This window comes from Nomascus leucogenys, chromosome 17, assembly GCF_006542625.1.
Source record: "Nomascus leucogenys isolate Asia chromosome 17, Asia_NLE_v1, whole genome shotgun sequence".
In the NCBI taxonomy this organism is placed as follows: domain Eukaryota; kingdom Metazoa; phylum Chordata; class Mammalia; order Primates; family Hylobatidae; genus Nomascus; species Nomascus leucogenys.
Window position 1 is genome coordinate 94,686,136 of NC_044397.1, and position 15,264 is coordinate 94,701,399.

Genomic DNA, 15,264 nt, shown 5'->3' on the forward strand with positions numbered 1-15,264 from the left:
GGCGAGGGGCGGGGGGCGGAAGCTGGGGGCGAGGGGGAAGGGTGGGCGCCCCTGACCCTCCCACCCCGCAGGTTCAGCGTCTCCAACGACCTCAAGTACGACGCGGAGCGCGACCTGCGGGACATCGAAGCCACGGGCATCGCGGTGCACGCGCTCAGCAAGGTAGGGGCTGTGCTCGGCAAAGTAGGGAGCAAGCTGGGGACCGTGCCCTGCAAAGTGGGGGCTGCTCAGCTGGGTGGGCCGGCAGCCAGGGCAGGCTCTGCCCAGCACCCCTACAGATAGGGAGACCCAGGTCCAGAGCCTGCTGAGCCAGGGCCCCATCCCACACCTGTTCTGTGCGTCCCCAGATTAAGTACGGCGACACGACTACCTCAGAGGGCGTCCTCTTCGCCACCTACTCCGCCCTGATTGGGGAGAGCCAGGCCGGCGGCCAGCACCGCACTCGCCTCCGGCAGATCCTGGACTGGTGCGGGGAGGCCTTCGAGGGCGTCGTATCCTGCTGGGGGCAGTTGGGAGGGGAGGGCTGGATAGGGAGTCCGAGGGGAAGGGAGGACGGAGGAGTGGGAGAGGAGGGGTGGGAGTTGGGGGAGAGGAGGGCAGGATGGGGGTAGGAGGGGAGGGATGGGGCTGGGGAAGGGCTGGAGGCCACTGGAGCTCACTATCCTGGATGTGGCCACCCAGCCCCCAGCTTTGCTCAGGGTTTAGGACTCCAGATAAAAGACTTTTCTGGTCCTGGGAGGCTGGTCCTATGGGTACCACACAAGTGACCATCATCATTCACCACAGGGCTCTGGCTTGTTTTCTTGGTTCTAATAAGTGGGATGAGTGACCATAGATGTGGTCGTGATGTTTGCCATGATGCCTTGGGCAGAGGGTGGCCACTGAGCTGCTCCCCAAGGCAGGAAGGTGCCAACCCCAGCTGATAGTGTGGTGGGTACAGTTCACTCCCCAGCATCCCAGGGCTCCCGTCGGCAGGCTGCGGTTCAGAGGGGCTCCCCCACAGGAGACCCAGGACAGTTAGCAGCAAAGGCACAGCAGGGCACCCCTTGGCCAGGCTCAGCCCTGGTGCTTGGCCCTGCAGGGTGCACCTTGGGTGTTGGGGTGTTGGGAGCACAGGCTCAGATAAGGGAGGGACGTTGGCCTGCAGCATCCACTTCATGCCCAGGACATGCCATGGCTTTGCTGTTCAGTTAATGCTGAGACACAGAACATTCAGACTGGCCCGAAACAGAACGGGAGACTCCTGGTGTCTTTGGCACCCGGCTGAACAATCTGTGCAACAATTTACGGAATAGCGATAACCCTGAGATCATACCTCGCTGAGCTGCTGCGTGGCGGCAGGGCCGGCCATTTAATTTGTATTCTCCCAGTTTTTCTTCCTTAGACTGCCTTCCTGGAACTTGCTTTCTTTCGTCTTAAAATATTAAGAACGTGGCCGGGTGCAGTGGCTCACGCTTGTAATCCCAGCACTTTGGGAGGCTGAGGCAGGCGAATCACGAGGTCAGGAGTTTGAGACCACCTGGACAACATGGTGAAACCACGTCTCTACTAAAAATACAAAAGTTAGCTGGGCGTGGTGGCAGGCACCTGTAATCCCAGCTACCCGGGAGGCTGAGGCAGGAGAATCGCTTGAACCCAGGAGGCAGAGGTGGCAGTGAGCCGAGATTGCGCCACTGCACTCCAGCCTGGGCGACACAGTGAGACTGTCTCATCTAAAAAAAAAAAAAAATTAAGAGTTCCAGACCATCTTGGCCAATATGGCGAACCCCGTCTCTACTGAAAATACAAAAATTACCCGGGCATGGTGGCGCACACTTGTAATCCCAGCTACTCAGGAGGCTGAGGCAGGAGAATCGCTTGAACCAGGGAGTCGGAGGTTGCAGTGAGCTGAGATCGCGCCACTGCGTTCCAGCCTGGTGACAGAGGGAGACTTCGTCTCAAAAAAAAAAAAAAAAAAGAATTAGGGCCAGGCACGGTGGCTCACACCTGTAATCCCAGCACTTCAGCACTTTGGGAGGCTGAGGCAGGCAGATCACTTGAGGTCAGGAGTTTGAGACCGTCTGGCCAACCAAACGGCCAACCTTGTCTCTACCAAAACTACAAAAATTAGCCAGCTGTGGTAGTGGCACACACTTACAGTCCCAGCTACTTGGGAGGCTGAAGCAGGAGCATCACTTGAACCCGAGAGGCAGAGGTTGCAGTGAGCTGACATTGTGTCACTGCACTCCAGCCTGGCTGACAGAGCAAGACCCTGTCTCAAAAAAACAAAAAAGAAAACAGGTTCCAGGTACCCTCCTCCGATGGCAACGTCCTGCCATATCATGGTTTAGGGAGCCCACCCTTCCTCGCCAGAGGCCCCATCCTCGGTGTGTGTTGTTTAGAGTCTGGGAGGAGCCATCCCAGGCCACATCGATCTAGTGGTCGTGTGGGGGCCGCCCGCCCGCCTGCCCGATCCCCGTGGTAGCTGGCTGCCACTCCAACCTGGGCTTCCCTTGTGGAGTTCTCAGCCGCATGGGTGTTTGCCCCCCACCAGGAAGGTGGGGTCTCAGGCGGTCAGGACCTGAGCTCCTGGGGTCACCCCCATCCTTCAGAACACTCCTTAACCCACATGTGCCCCAGATCGTGTTCGATGAGTGTCACAAAGCCAAGAACGCTGGCTCCACCAAGATGGGCAAGGCCGTGCTAGACCTGCAGAACAAGCTGCCCCTGGCCCGCGTGGTCTACGCCAGTGCCACAGGTGGGGCAGTGCAGATCCCACGTGACCCACCCACCAGTCTTCTGCTCGGCTGTCCCCACGAAGGGGTATCCCACACGCGTGCTCAGCCTCCATCTGCACCTTGCTCCTCCTCGGACACTGGGGCACCTCTGCGCCTGTCCCAAGGCCACGCTGGCTCTCCTCAGGCCCATGGTTCCAACCCCACGGGGCCCCTCATCGGGCGGTCCCAACTTAGTCGGCCCCTGACCCAGCCCCCGGGCCCTCCTAGGTTGGGGAGCTGACGGCAGCTTCCCCCACAGGTGCCTCTGAGCCTCGGAACATGATCTACATGAACCGCCTGGGTATCTGGGGCGAGGGCACACCCTTCCGGAACTTTGAGGAGTTCCTGCACGCCATCGAGAAGAGGTGAGTGCCTTTCCCACCCACGTGGAGGGGCGGCGGGGGGTGGGGAGGAGGCCTCAGGCCCATCAGCCCAAGGCCTGGCACTGGCACGTGTGCTTCCCCGGCACGCAGAGGTGCTGAATGTGGGTCGCTCATTTCACTGCCTAGGGCTGCCCTGCACTCCCAGGGAAGCCAGCCCCTCAGCAGCCCTTCCTTGCCCGTCCCTGCCAGGCTCAGCTTCCAAGTGTCTCAGCGGCCGCCAGGGCTCTGCCCCTGCTGACCCTGCCCTCTCTGCAGCTGGCTCTGCCTCGCGCTCCCGAGTGGCTCCACCCCATGTGCTCTTGCCGTGCTCACGGGGGCTGTGTCCATCCGCAGGGGCGTTGGCGCCATGGAGATCGTGGCCATGGACATGAAGGTCAGCGGCATGTACATCGCACGCCAGCTCAGCTTCTCCGGCGTCACCTTCCGCATCGAGGAGATCCCGCTGGCCCCAGCCTTCGAGCGCGTCTACAACCGCGCGGCCCTGCTGGTGAGCCTGGGTGCCCGACCCGGGGACCCCTGTGCGTTTCCCGGGTGAAATTTCGCCCCCGTGGCCTGGAAGATGCCACAGGCTTCGTCAGGTGACAGCCCACCCTGTCCTGTTGGTGGGGTTTTGTTTTTGTTTTTTTGAGACAGTCTCGCGCTTTCAGCTAGGCTGGAGTGCAGTGGTGCGATCTCAGCTCACTGCAACCTCTGCCTTCTGGGTTAAAGCGATTCTCCCCCCTCAGCCTCTCGAGTAGCTGGAACTACAGGTGCCCGCCTCCACACCTGGCTAATTTTGTGTATTTTTTGGTAGAGAACAGTGTTTCACCATGTTGGCCAGGCTAGTCTCAAACTCCTGACCGCAAGTGATCCACCCGCCTCGGCCTCCCAAAGTGCTGGGATTACAGGTGTGAGCCACGTGCCCGGCCATCACTGGGGTTTTTACGTGGCTGTGATAACGAGGGATGGGACCAAACCACCGCCCCCTTCCCGTGGTGCCCAAGCCTTTTGCCCTCAGGTCCTGGCCCACGGCTGGTAGTTGGTAGCTGTGTTCAGCATCCACGTTGCTGTGGGCCACGTGGCTTGGTCGTTCCCTCCATATTTGGACAAGTCCTTTTTTCTCCCCCTCAAACCCAACAGCCCTGTATGTTCACTGATTTTTTTTTTTTTTTTTTTTTTGAGATGGAGTTTCCCCTCTTATTGCCCAGGCTGGAGTGCAATGGCACGATCTTGGCTCACCACAACCTCCGCCTACTGGGTTCAAGCAATTCTCCTGCCTCAGCCTCCCGAGTAGCTGGGATTACAGGCATGTGCCACCAGCCTGGCTAATTTTATATTTTTAGTAGAGACAGGGTTTCTCCATGTTGGTCAGGCTGGTTGGTCTCAAACTCCTGACTTCAGGTGATTCGCCCGCCTCAGCCTCCCAAAGTGCTGTGATTACAGGCGTGAGCCACCACATCCAGCCTGTTCACTGGTTTCTTTAGGTGACACAACCAGCATCTCCCGTAACTCCCAGGGCCGGGTTGCTCTCTGGGGTGGGACCGTCTTGAGCACTCTGGGGTGTGGAGCAGCCAGAGTCCCAGCCACCCTAACCCAGCCCACCCAGTCCATGCCGAGACCAGCCCCCAGACCTGACAACCACAGCCGGCCCCAGACATGCCCAGTGCCCGCCGGATGGGATCACACCTGGGTGAGACCCTGGTCAAAAGCAACAGAGGTGTGGCTGCGAGCACCCTGTGTTCTTGGAAGGAGCTGAGCATGTTTGCCGCGGGCGCGGAGTCTGTGCCGTTTGCAGCACGGCTTCCCTACCACGAGTGTTTTGGTTTTTCAGGTTTTTACCGTATAGGTAGAGGCAGTGCCTCTTACAGTACACACCCCCAGCGCCCCCATCCTGCCCTAAATTCCACCCGGCGTGGGGATGCCTTGCCCGGGGCTGGCGGCAGGTGGGCCAGGGCCCAGGTCGGGAGCCAGGAGCCACAGCTCAGGGGCGCCGTGTCGTGTGTCATTGCAGTGGGCCGAGGCCCTGAACGTGTTCCAGCAGGCGGCCGACTGGATCGGCCTGGAGTCGCGCAAGTCCCTGTGGGGCCAGTTCTGGTCGGCACACCAGCGCTTCTTCAAGTATCTGTGCATCGCCGCCAAGGTGCACCGGCTAGTGGAGCTGGCGAGAGAGGAGCTGGCGCGAGACAAGGTGAGCAGCTGCGGCCTTCGAGGGCTGAGGGTGGCCGGGCCTGCAGGGGCGGAGGCTGCTTTTCTTCCCGGTCCTTCCTGGCCCCTCCCCAGACGTGGGCGGGGGCTGCACCCTGGTGGGCGGGAGACACCCGGATGTTCGCCTTCCAATCTGAGCCAGCCAGGGTGTCGGAACACCGGAGTGTGACCACACAGTGAGCAGCTCACCATCCCGAGACAGGCAGCCCGCAGACCCCCACCCAGCAGTGTGTGTTGTTGCGGGGGCCGGGGCCCCTCCTGGGGAGGCGAGCACAAGAGCAGAGTGAGGGATGTGGCCGTCACCCCAGGCCTGGCAGGTTCCAGCCCCACAGAGGCCCCACAGCAGGGCTGGTGGCCACAGTCCTCTGCCGTCCCACAGTGCGTGGTCATCGGGCTGCAGTCCACGGGCGAGGCGCGCACGCGGGAGGTGCTGGGGGAGAACGACGGGCACCTCAACTGCTTCGTCTCGGCCGCTGAGTAAGTGTCACGGTGGGGACGAGACGGCGGGCTTCCTGCGCTCATGGCCACCCCTCTCATTGGCCACCTGTGGCCTGACCCTGCCCCTTGGCCCCAGCAGCAGGAGGTGCTGGGGTGGGCTTTGCTGGGACCCCAGCCTCGGCCACAGAGGCCTTCACTTCTGCTCCAGGTCTAAAGCAGAGGCTTGGAGGTGGACCCCAGGCATGGTGGGCCGGGAAGGTTTGGGACATGGTCTCCAGGGGTCTCAGAAGGAGGCTTCCTGCGTCCGTGCCATTTGAACAAGGGTGCTGTGGATTTTAGGGGCTGGCCCTCGCAGCTCTCTGAAGCCCCAGCCTCTCCCCTGTTGGTTGAGAATGCCCTGGGTCACAGCAGCCCCCCTAGATCCCCACATTGCCTGGGGATTAGAGCTCCCCAATGCCTGGTATCCCTTGGCAGGGAGCCCCCAGCTACCCCCTCAGCCTACCCCCTGCCCCTGTCGTGGGAGCCATCATCATATCCGGCCACATTCCTCAGAGCGGCGGAAGCCTGGTGGGCCGAGGTGGCCCTGTGACACCAGGAGGCCAGGGGAGAGCTCACAGGCAGCCCTCAGTCCTCCCCAGCGCACTCCACACGAGACCCTCTGCCCAGGCCCGGCCCTGTCCGGGACCCCCACAGGGACCCAGGGGTGCGTCCAGCTCCTGGAGAGCAACCCCGCCTGGCCTCAGCTCCTCGTGTGAGAATAAACTCCGGGTCTCACTTTCAGAGGTGTGTTCCTGTCGCTAATTCAGAAGCACTTTCCGTCCACCAAGAGAAAGCGGGACAGAGGAGCGGGCAGCAAGCGGAAACGTAAGCCCTGCCCCCCATGGCCCCACCCACCCCTGCCCCTCTGCGGTCGCTCCCTGCTTCCCCCACTCCCCTGTCCACTCAGCCAAATGCAGCTCCTGTCCATGCCAGGCAGGTTCAAGGCTCCACTGCCAGTGGCAGGTCTTGCATGGACCCTGCCATGGAATGCACAGGGAAGAGGAAGCAACGTACAGCCTGAAGGACACAGACGCGGGTGCCGAGCAAGACCTGGGGGCGGGACACAGACGCGAGTGCTGAGCGAGACCTCTCCCACCTTCCGTTTTCAGGGTCTCCACGATCCCTTGGGGAGCCCATTGATAACCCCCAGGCTTCTGTCACAGGGAAGCCCAGAGCTGCCTGTTGAAGTCTAGTGTGTGGTCTCCCCAGGCACCCCACGTATCCACCATACTGGCCAGGCCTGAAAGGACGTTGGATGTGGGTTTATTAATACTGTGTCCTTCGCTGGGCATGTTGGCTCATGCCTGTAATCCCAGCACTTTGGGAGGCCGAGGCGGGTGGATCACCTGAGGTCAGGAGTTTAAGACCAGCCTGGCCAACATGGTGAGACCCTGTCTCTACTAAAAATACAAAAATTAGCTGGGCGTGGTGGCACATGCCTATAATCCTAGCTACTTGGGAGGCTGAGGCAGGGGAATCCCTTGAACCTGAGAGGTGGAGATTGCAGTGAGCTGAGATCACGCCATTGGACTCCAACTTGGGTGACAGAGAAAAACTCTTGTCTCAAAAAAATTAATAAAAATAAAATATTGGCCAGGCGCAGTGGGTCACGCCTGTTGTAATCCCAGCACTTTGGGAGGCTGAGGCGAGCAAATCACCAGGATTTGCTGAGGCCAGGAGTTTGAGACCATCCCAGCCAGCATGATGAAACTCCATCTCTACTAAAATAGAAAAATTAGCCAGGTATGGTGGTGCATGCTTGTAATCCCAGCTACTTAGGAGGCTGAGGCAGGAGAATTGCTTGAACCCGGGAGGTGGAGGTTGCAGTGAGCTGAGATCGCACCACTGCACTTCAGCCTGGGCAACAGAGTGAAACTCCATCTCAAAAATAAATAAGCCAGGCGTGGTGGCTCACGCCTATAATCCCAGCACTTTGGGAGGCTGAGGCAGGCGGATCACAAGGTCAGGAGATTGACACCATCCTGGCCAACATGGTGAAACCCCGTCTCTACTAAAATACAAGAAATTAGCCAGGCGTGGTGGTGTGCGCCCGTAATCCCAGCTACTCGGAAGGATGAGGTAGGAGAATCGCTTGAACCCAGGAGGCAGAGAGTGCAGTGAGATGCCACTGCACTCCAGCCTGGCGACAGAGTGAGACTCCGTCTCAAAATAAAATAAAATAAATAAAATAAAATAAAATAAAATAAAAATATGGCCCCCTTACACCATACCCTCCTGGCCACCGGGCACAGGGTTCCCGAGAGGGCGTCCCTGGAGAACAGCTGAGCTGTTTGCCCAGAGGCAGGGGGTTCTCAGATGGACCTCCCCAGCTTGGACCACTGGCCTTGCTCTGTCCTGCTGCGTCTCCTCCACCTGCTCCTCCACCCTGCTGTGATCTGGCCCTCGGTGACCCTGTCCTTCCCAGCAGGGCGACCTCGGGGACGCGGGGCCAAAGCCCCCCGGCTGGCGTGCGAGGCAGCAGGCGTCATTCGCATCAGCGACGACAGCAGCACGGAGTCGGACCCCGGCCTGGACAGCGACTTCAACTCCTCCCCTGAGTCCCTGGTGGATGACGACGTTGTCATCGTTGATGCCATCGGGCTCCCCAGTGACGACCGGGGTGAGGGCTCGCCCAGGCTGGCCAGCTACCTGTGGGTCAGGATTCCCGTCCAGGTTGAGCAGCCACCTGTGGGTCAGGATTCCAGCCCGAGGCTCCCCCGGTCTCCTGGCGGTCACCGCCCACCCCAGGTTGTAGCCCTCAGTCCAGCCCACCTGAGCCCAGCTGCTGCTATGGTGCCCACTTTACAGATGGGAGAAACTGAGGCCCAGAGAGGGGAGGTCGGGTTATACCACTGTTCAGAGGCAGAGCTGGGGCTCGGGGCTGGGCAGTCCCTACCCCTGTGGAGGCAGTGAGGTCGCAGTGTTTGGTCCAAGACAGGAGGCTTAGTCTCGCCCCAGCTGGTCTCAGGGAGAAAAGTGCAGAAAAGCAGTCCTGGGCCACAGTGCTGGGCTTCCCCGCCACCCTGCCGTCCCTCAGGGTTGCCCCGGGCCCCTTGTCCTTGCCCTCCAGGGGCCAGCCTTGAGTTAGGTGAGCCCTAGAAGGCAGCCAACGTGTCCTGCCCTGACCCTCCACGTCCTCCCTAGGACCCCTGTGCCTCCCGCAGAGAGACCCGCATGGCCCGGGGGTCCTGGAGCGGGTGGAGCGGCTGAAGCAGGATCTGCTGGACAAAGTGCGGCGGCTGGGCCGGGAGCTGCCAGTCAACACCCTGGACGAGCTCATCGACCAGCTGGGCGGCCCCCAGCGGGTGGCGGAGGTGGGTGGGACGTAGCAGCCTGAATATGTGGTGGGTGGGGCATGGGCAGTGGGCGGGGCTTCACGCAGGCTCTGCGCAGCTCTGATGGCCCCTGCTGGTCACTCTGCGTCACCGCGGCCCTGCGAGAAGGGAGCGTTCGGGGAGCCCCGGGGCCTGTGGAGGGCTTTCCGCCCCCATTCCTCTAAGCCCCAGATCCCCCAGCCTGGCCTGCGCAGGCCTCTGCTTAGATCACTACCTGAACGCACCCCTGAGGTACCCGGGGCCAGGACTCAAGCCCCTGGGCCTGGCTCTGCGGCCTCCTACTCCCTGCCCCCGCCCAGCCTCACTTTTTTACTCCGTGGCGTCGGCTGGCTGATAATACAAGGCCTTGGACGGGCATACATCGCCTGGGTCCAGCAGTCCCACTCTCCCTTTCCCAGCACCGCCACCTCCCGTCCACAGCGGGGAGCCCACGACCACTGTAGGACATAGGGAAGCTGAGACACGGGTGGCCAAACTCCTGCGAGGCCACAACGCTGACGGCCGGTTTTGTCCCTGTCTCGGCCGCAGATGACGGGCAGGAAAGGCCGCGTGGTGTCCAGGCCCGACGGGACGGTGGCCTTCGAGTCGCGGGCAGAGCAGGGTCTGTCCATCGACCATGTGAACCTCAGGGAGAAGCAGCGCTTCATGAGCGGCGAGAAGGTGAGGGGCTGCAGTGCACTGGGCGCAGCCCATGGGACCCAAGAGGCACAGAGGGGCCCAAGGGTCCCCGGGGACTGCGGACCCGCGCACTTCTGCGAGGTGTGTGCGTGCCAGGTGCGGGCGCGAGTGGCCGTGTGACGGGTAGTGTCCGCGCCGCGCAGGCCTCTCGCTGCCCCAGGACGTCCTAGTGACCTGGAGCGGGGGCCGAGCGGGTGAGGAGGCAGGCGGCGGCAGCGCTGGGGCGGGCCTTGCACCAACCGCGTCGTGGCCCCTTCTGTCCCCCCAGCTTGTGGCCATCATCTCGGAGGCCTCCAGCTCGGGTGTCTCCCTCCAAGCCGACCGCCGCGTCCAGAACCAGCGGCGCCGCGTGCACATGACCTTGGAGCTGCCGTGGAGCGCCGACCGCGCCATCCAGCAGTTCGGTGAGTCCGGCCCCGCCCCCAGCGCTGCCTGGCCCCGCCCCCAACGGGGTCTCGGCCTCGCCCCCGCCTGGCCGGGCCCTGAGAGCAGCTCTGCCCCCAGGCCGCACCCACCGGTCCAACCAGGTCTCCGCGCCAGAGTATGTCTTCCTCATCTCGGAGCTGGCCGGGGAGCGCCGGTTTGCCTCCATCGTGGCCAAGCGCCTGGAGAGTCTGGTGAGCAGGTGGGGGCGGGGCTGAGAACCAGGAACAGGCCTAGGAAGGCTCTCCAAAGCTTTGTGGGGGGCTAGAGACCAGACCCCAGGTGACCAACTGATGGCCTCCCCACCCCTGGCAGGGGGCCCTGACCCATGGAGACCGCCGCGCCACGGAGTCCCGTGACCTCAGCAAGTACAACTTTGAGAACAAGGTACTGCAGGGAAGGCAGGGCTGGGGGAGGCACGGTCAGGGGTCTAGGGAGGCAGGGTCAGGGGTCTAGGGAGGGCTGGATATAAGATCCTGGGGGAGGGGGTAGATGGGGGCTGGGGCACGTGAGGCTCAAGGGTCTGGAGGAGGGCCGGGTCTAGGACCCCCAGGAGGGAAGGGGGCAGCTAGGGGCTCAGGGAGGCGGCATCCAGGGATCTGGGGAAGGGCCCAGTCTAGGACCCCCGGGGAGGAGGTAGCTGAGAACTGGGGGAGGTGGGGTCTAGGGGAGGGCAGGGTCCAGGGGCCTAGGGAAGGGTGGGATTCTGGGGAGGCAGGGGTCCAGGGAAGGCCAGCCTCCTCCCTGGGCCTCCTCCCCGACTCACCTTCTCCCCCTAGTATGGCACCCGGGCTCTGCACTGTGTCCTCACCACCATCCTGAGCCAGACTGAGAACAAAGTGCCTGTGCCCCAGGGATACCCTGGAGGAGTCCCCACCTTCTTCCGGGGTAAGCTGGGCTGGTGGGGGTCTTCCTGGGAGGGGCAGGGGTTGCAGAGCACTGGGCTCCCGAGCAGCTGGGCAGCAGGCTTCGTAGGCCGGTTATGTGTTGAGGGACCCCTCCCCACACACGCACAGAGGGGGCTGTGAAGGCAAAGGGAGCCAAGGCGGCCCCCGGCACTGCTGGGTGGGTTTCCAGGGCAGCTGAGGGGCCTGGGGTTTGGGTTTACTCCCCAAGAACATGCCGTTCTCACTCCTGTCAGTCAGGCAAAAGGTTCTGCTCCTGGCTCTGGCCCCGGCCCTAGGCTGCAGCTGCTCCCCAGCCCCCCAGGGAGCTGCTGGTCTCTGGGAAAGGAGCTAGGGGCCTCGAGGGAGGGGCAGGGGTGGGAAGACCAGCATGTGAGGCCTCTCTCCCCGCAGACATGAAGCAGGGCCTGCTGTCTGTGGGCATTGGCGGCCGGGAGTCCCGGAATGGCTGCCTGGACGTGGAAAAGGGTGAGTGCCCCACACCCAGGCCCAGAGGCGCTCTCCTCTCTCGTCTCATGCAACCTTGGCCCCTGATGGGGAGCAAGGCGGGGAGGGGGATTCTCAGCACAGCCTGAGGCTTGGCTCCCTCCCCTGCCAGACTGTTCCATCACCAAGTTCCTGAACCGCATTCTGGGGCTGGAGGTGCACAAGCAGAACGCCCTGTTCCAGTACTTCTCAGACACCTTCGACCACCTCATCGAGATGGACAAGCGGGAGGGCAAATATGACATGGGCATCCTGGGTGAGTGTGGGTGCCAGGGGTGTGGGTGGGTGTGGGCATGGGGCTCGTGGGAACGCCGTGCATCCTGGGTGGGCATGGGGCTCGTGGGAATGCCGTGCATTGTGGGTGAGCACGGGGAGGGCCTAGGTGGGCGAGGGGCTTGTGGGAGCGCCATGCATCCTGGGTGGGCGCAGGGAGGGCCTAGGTGGGCGAGGGGCTCGTGGGAGCGCCATGCATCCTGGGTGGGCGAGGGTACTGGGTGGGCCTGGGCGGGCGCAGGCACAGGGCTCGTGGGATCGCCGTGCAGGTCTGTGGAAGGTGCTCAGGCTGGTGCACACTGCCCACCATGCTCATCCCCAGGCTTCACGGGGCACCTGCTACATTGTTGTGAACCAAAGGCCAGCGAGCCTGTGCTTCCAGCCTCATGGGGCCAGGCCTGTCCATCAGGACCACTTCCCTGTGTCCAGATGAGGGTCAGGGCGCGGCCACGGCTACTTCACTCATGAGCAGTGCCACACCCCACCAGGCTCCCACGATCCTCCACAGCCTGCTTGGGGTCACCCAGCACCTGAGCAGCCCCCAGGCTCCTACAGTCCCCTCACAGCCTGTTTGGGGTTACCTACAACCTGAGCGGTTGCCAGGCTGGGGCCCACGTGCACCATCCCCACGCTTGGCCAGGTCAGGCCAGGCTCCAGGACACCCTCTCCTGTGTTCTCGGGGGGTTGTCTCTAGGGTGCGCCCCGGCTACGGGACTGACCCTGGCCCCAGCCTGCAGTCCCAGGCCCGGACACCACTCACCCTCCACCCGCCCCTCCTAGACCTTGCTCCCGGCATTGAGGAGATCTACGAGGAGAGCCAGCAGGTGTTCCTGGCTCCCGGGCACCCACAGGACGGGCAGGTGGTCTTCTACAAGGTCAGCAGGAAGCCCCACAGCCCCTCACACACTGCCCACCCCGCCCCCACCACACTCACACACCCCCACCCTGTGCCGTGGCAGATCAGCGTGGACCGCGGCCTGAAGTGGGAGGAGGCCTTTGCCAAGTCGCTGGAGCTGACGGGCCCCTATGACGGCTTCTACCTCTCCTACAAGGTGGGGTCGGGCGGGGTTACCCCCGCAGAGGAGGGCCCACGGGAGGCGGACCTGGGCGCGGCCTCAACGCCCCCCTCCGCAGGTCCGCGGTAACAAGCCCAGCTGCCTGCTGGCGGAGCAGAACCGCGGCCAGCTCTTCACGGTGTACAAGCCCAACATCGGCCGGCAGAGCCAGCTGGAGGCCCTGGACAGCCTCCGCCGCAAGTTCCACCGGGTAGGCGGCCGCCGGGCGCAGCTTTCCCTCGGGGTGCCGGCCCTGGCCCCGCCGAGGCTCATGCGGCCCTGTGTCCCCAGGTCACCGCGGAGGAGGCCAAGGAGCCCTGGGAGAGTGGCTACGCCTTGTCGCTGACACACTGCAGCCACAGCGCCTGGTGAGGGCGGGCCGGGGACCGGGGGAAACCGGCAGATGGCGGCGACCCAAGCGGGGATCGGGGGCTCCCAAGACCCTGAGAGGAGGCGGGACATCTCAGGGCACCTGGGGAGCCTGCGGGCCCCTGGGACCCGCCTGAGCCGAGACGACCCGTCTCGTCCGCAGGAACCGGCACTGCCGGCTGGCGCAGGAGGGTAAGGACTGCCTGCAGGGGCTGCGGCTGCGGCACCACTACATGCTGTGCGGCGCGCTGCTGCGCGTGTGGGGCCGCATCGCCGCCGTCATGGCCGACGTCAGCAGCAGCAGCTACCTGCAGATCGTGCGGCTGAAGACCAAGGACAGGAAGAAGCAAGTGGGTGAGTGGGCGGCGGGCGCCCTGGGAAGGCCCGAGCCCCCAGCCCCGGCCCTGACCCTGCCGCTTTGCCCGTAGGCATCAAGATCCCCGAGGGCTGCGTGCGCCGCGTGCTGCAGGAGCTGCGGCTGATGGATGCGGACGTGAAGCGCAGGCAGGCGCGCGCCCTGGGCTGCCCCGCCCTGCCCGTCCCACGCCCGCTGGCGCTGCCTTGCGGCCCCGGAGAGGTGCTGGACCTCACCTACAGTCCCCCGGCTGAGGCCTTCCCGCCGCCCCCGCACTTCTCCTTCCCGGCGCCGCTGTCCCTGGACGCCGGTCCCGGCGTCGTGCCGCTGGGCACCCCCGACGCCCAGGCCGACCCTGCAGCCCTCGCGCACCAGGGCTGTGACATCAACTTCAAGGAGGTGCTGGAGGACATGCTGCGCTCGCTGCACGCGGGGCCGCCCTCCGAGGGCGCGCTGGGGGAGGGCGCGGGGGGCGCAGCGGGCGGTGGTCCCGAGCGGCAGAGCGTGATCCAATTCAGCCCACCTTTCCCCGGCGCCCAGGCTCCTCTCTGACACGCCTTTAGGCGAAACATGCCCCAAGTCACAGGGACCGTTTCTCCCTTAGGAGCAGCGGTGGGAAGCAGGGCCAAGATCCCCTGATCACTGCTCAGAAGAGCCCCAGGCCCCGGCCGCAGTGCCTTCCGCGCCCGACCCGGGCCCCCACCTGGTCAGCCCTGGCGGGGCCCACTCAGGACAGCTGGGGGCCGGGGCGTGGCAGGGCCCTCTCTGTGCCTCTCCTCCCAAGTAGGAAGGGGCTCCGGGTGGCTGCTCTGGGACTGGGCACCCACAAGGGCTCAGTGGGCCCAAACCCCTGAAATCCGTGAAACTGGGTGGTCCCAAGAGCTAGAAACTCAGGAAACCCCAGGTGCTCAGGGCCCCGCGTCTCGGGGGCTCTGTGGGGCAGACCCCCGCTAATATATGCAATTCCCCCTCCCCCAGCCCTTCTCTGACCCCTAAGTTATTGCCCGCTCACCTCTCCCAGGCCCCAGGCCGCGGAGCTGGCAGGGTGGCGCCTGCGGTTTCTATGTATTTATAGCAAGTTCTGATGTACATATGTAAAGGACTTTTTTAAATATATGTGCCTTTTGCCTACTTCCCATGGAGTCTGCTCCTCAGCCTGCGGGACAGGGAGGGGAGGGCAGGGGTGCGTGGGCATCCCCCCAGGCTCTCCTGGTTACCAGGCCTCATTCTGCCCACCGCCCTGTGCTGGCCCCATGTGGCTGAGGGAGGACGAGGGCTGGGAGAGACAGACCCCTCAACCCCGTGTTTGGGGCAGGTGCCATGGATGGTCCATTCCACAGACCCCCAGTGGGGGTAGCTGGGATCAGCCACCCTGGCAGGCTGCAGTCCCTCCAGCTGTGCAGGTAGGCAGCCAGGTTGTGCCCAAACAGCCCCCGGGCCCCTTGAACGGTGGTTGGTACTGCTCTACCAGCCCCTCCTGGCCTGTCCATCCCCAGCCCTCACGGAGGGACTCATGAACAGTAACCACCCAGCCACCCCCACACCCCCCAGCCAGGTGAGGAGGCCCCAAGGGCAGGTGTGGGTG

At 63.5% G+C, this 15,264-nt stretch overlaps 1 protein-coding gene across 4 annotated transcripts in view; it reads left to right on the top strand.

The window, feature by feature from the left end:
* The window catches only part of SBNO2 (strawberry notch homolog 2), a 69,909-nt gene extending 55,094 nt beyond the window's left edge, over positions 1-14,815 (top strand). For 2 of the 4 annotated variants that reach the window (XM_030795870.1, XM_030795871.1), the window contains 23 exons: positions 72-162; positions 348-491; positions 2,620-2,737; positions 3,016-3,121; positions 3,473-3,626; positions 5,130-5,306; positions 5,703-5,800; positions 6,543-6,625; positions 8,229-8,420; positions 8,945-9,114; positions 9,664-9,795; positions 10,082-10,217; positions 10,318-10,430; positions 10,552-10,623; positions 11,016-11,124; positions 11,535-11,609; positions 11,740-11,883; positions 12,681-12,775; positions 12,860-12,952; positions 13,035-13,166; positions 13,247-13,323; positions 13,488-13,678; positions 13,753-14,814. In XM_030795870.1, the coding sequence (XP_030651730.1) occupies positions 72-162; positions 348-491; positions 2,620-2,737; positions 3,016-3,121; positions 3,473-3,626; positions 5,130-5,306; positions 5,703-5,800; positions 6,543-6,625; positions 8,229-8,420; positions 8,945-9,114; positions 9,664-9,795; positions 10,082-10,217; positions 10,318-10,430; positions 10,552-10,623; positions 11,016-11,124; positions 11,535-11,609; positions 11,740-11,883; positions 12,681-12,775; positions 12,860-12,952; positions 13,035-13,166; positions 13,247-13,323; positions 13,488-13,678; positions 13,753-14,231 (3,181 nt within the window). In that variant the 3' untranslated portion in view covers positions 14,232-14,814. Of the gene's footprint in view, positions 1-71; positions 163-347; positions 492-2,619; positions 2,738-3,015; positions 3,122-3,472; positions 3,627-5,129; positions 5,307-5,702; positions 5,801-6,542; positions 6,626-8,225; positions 8,421-8,944; positions 9,115-9,663; positions 9,796-10,081; positions 10,218-10,317; positions 10,431-10,551; positions 10,624-11,015; positions 11,125-11,534; positions 11,610-11,739; positions 11,884-12,680; positions 12,776-12,859; positions 12,953-13,034; positions 13,167-13,246; positions 13,324-13,487; positions 13,679-13,752 lie in introns of all 4 variants that reach the window. The other 2 variants (XM_030795872.1, XM_030795869.1) reach the window with 2 other exon arrangements.
* The last annotated feature ends 449 nt before the right edge of the window (positions 14,816-15,264 follow it).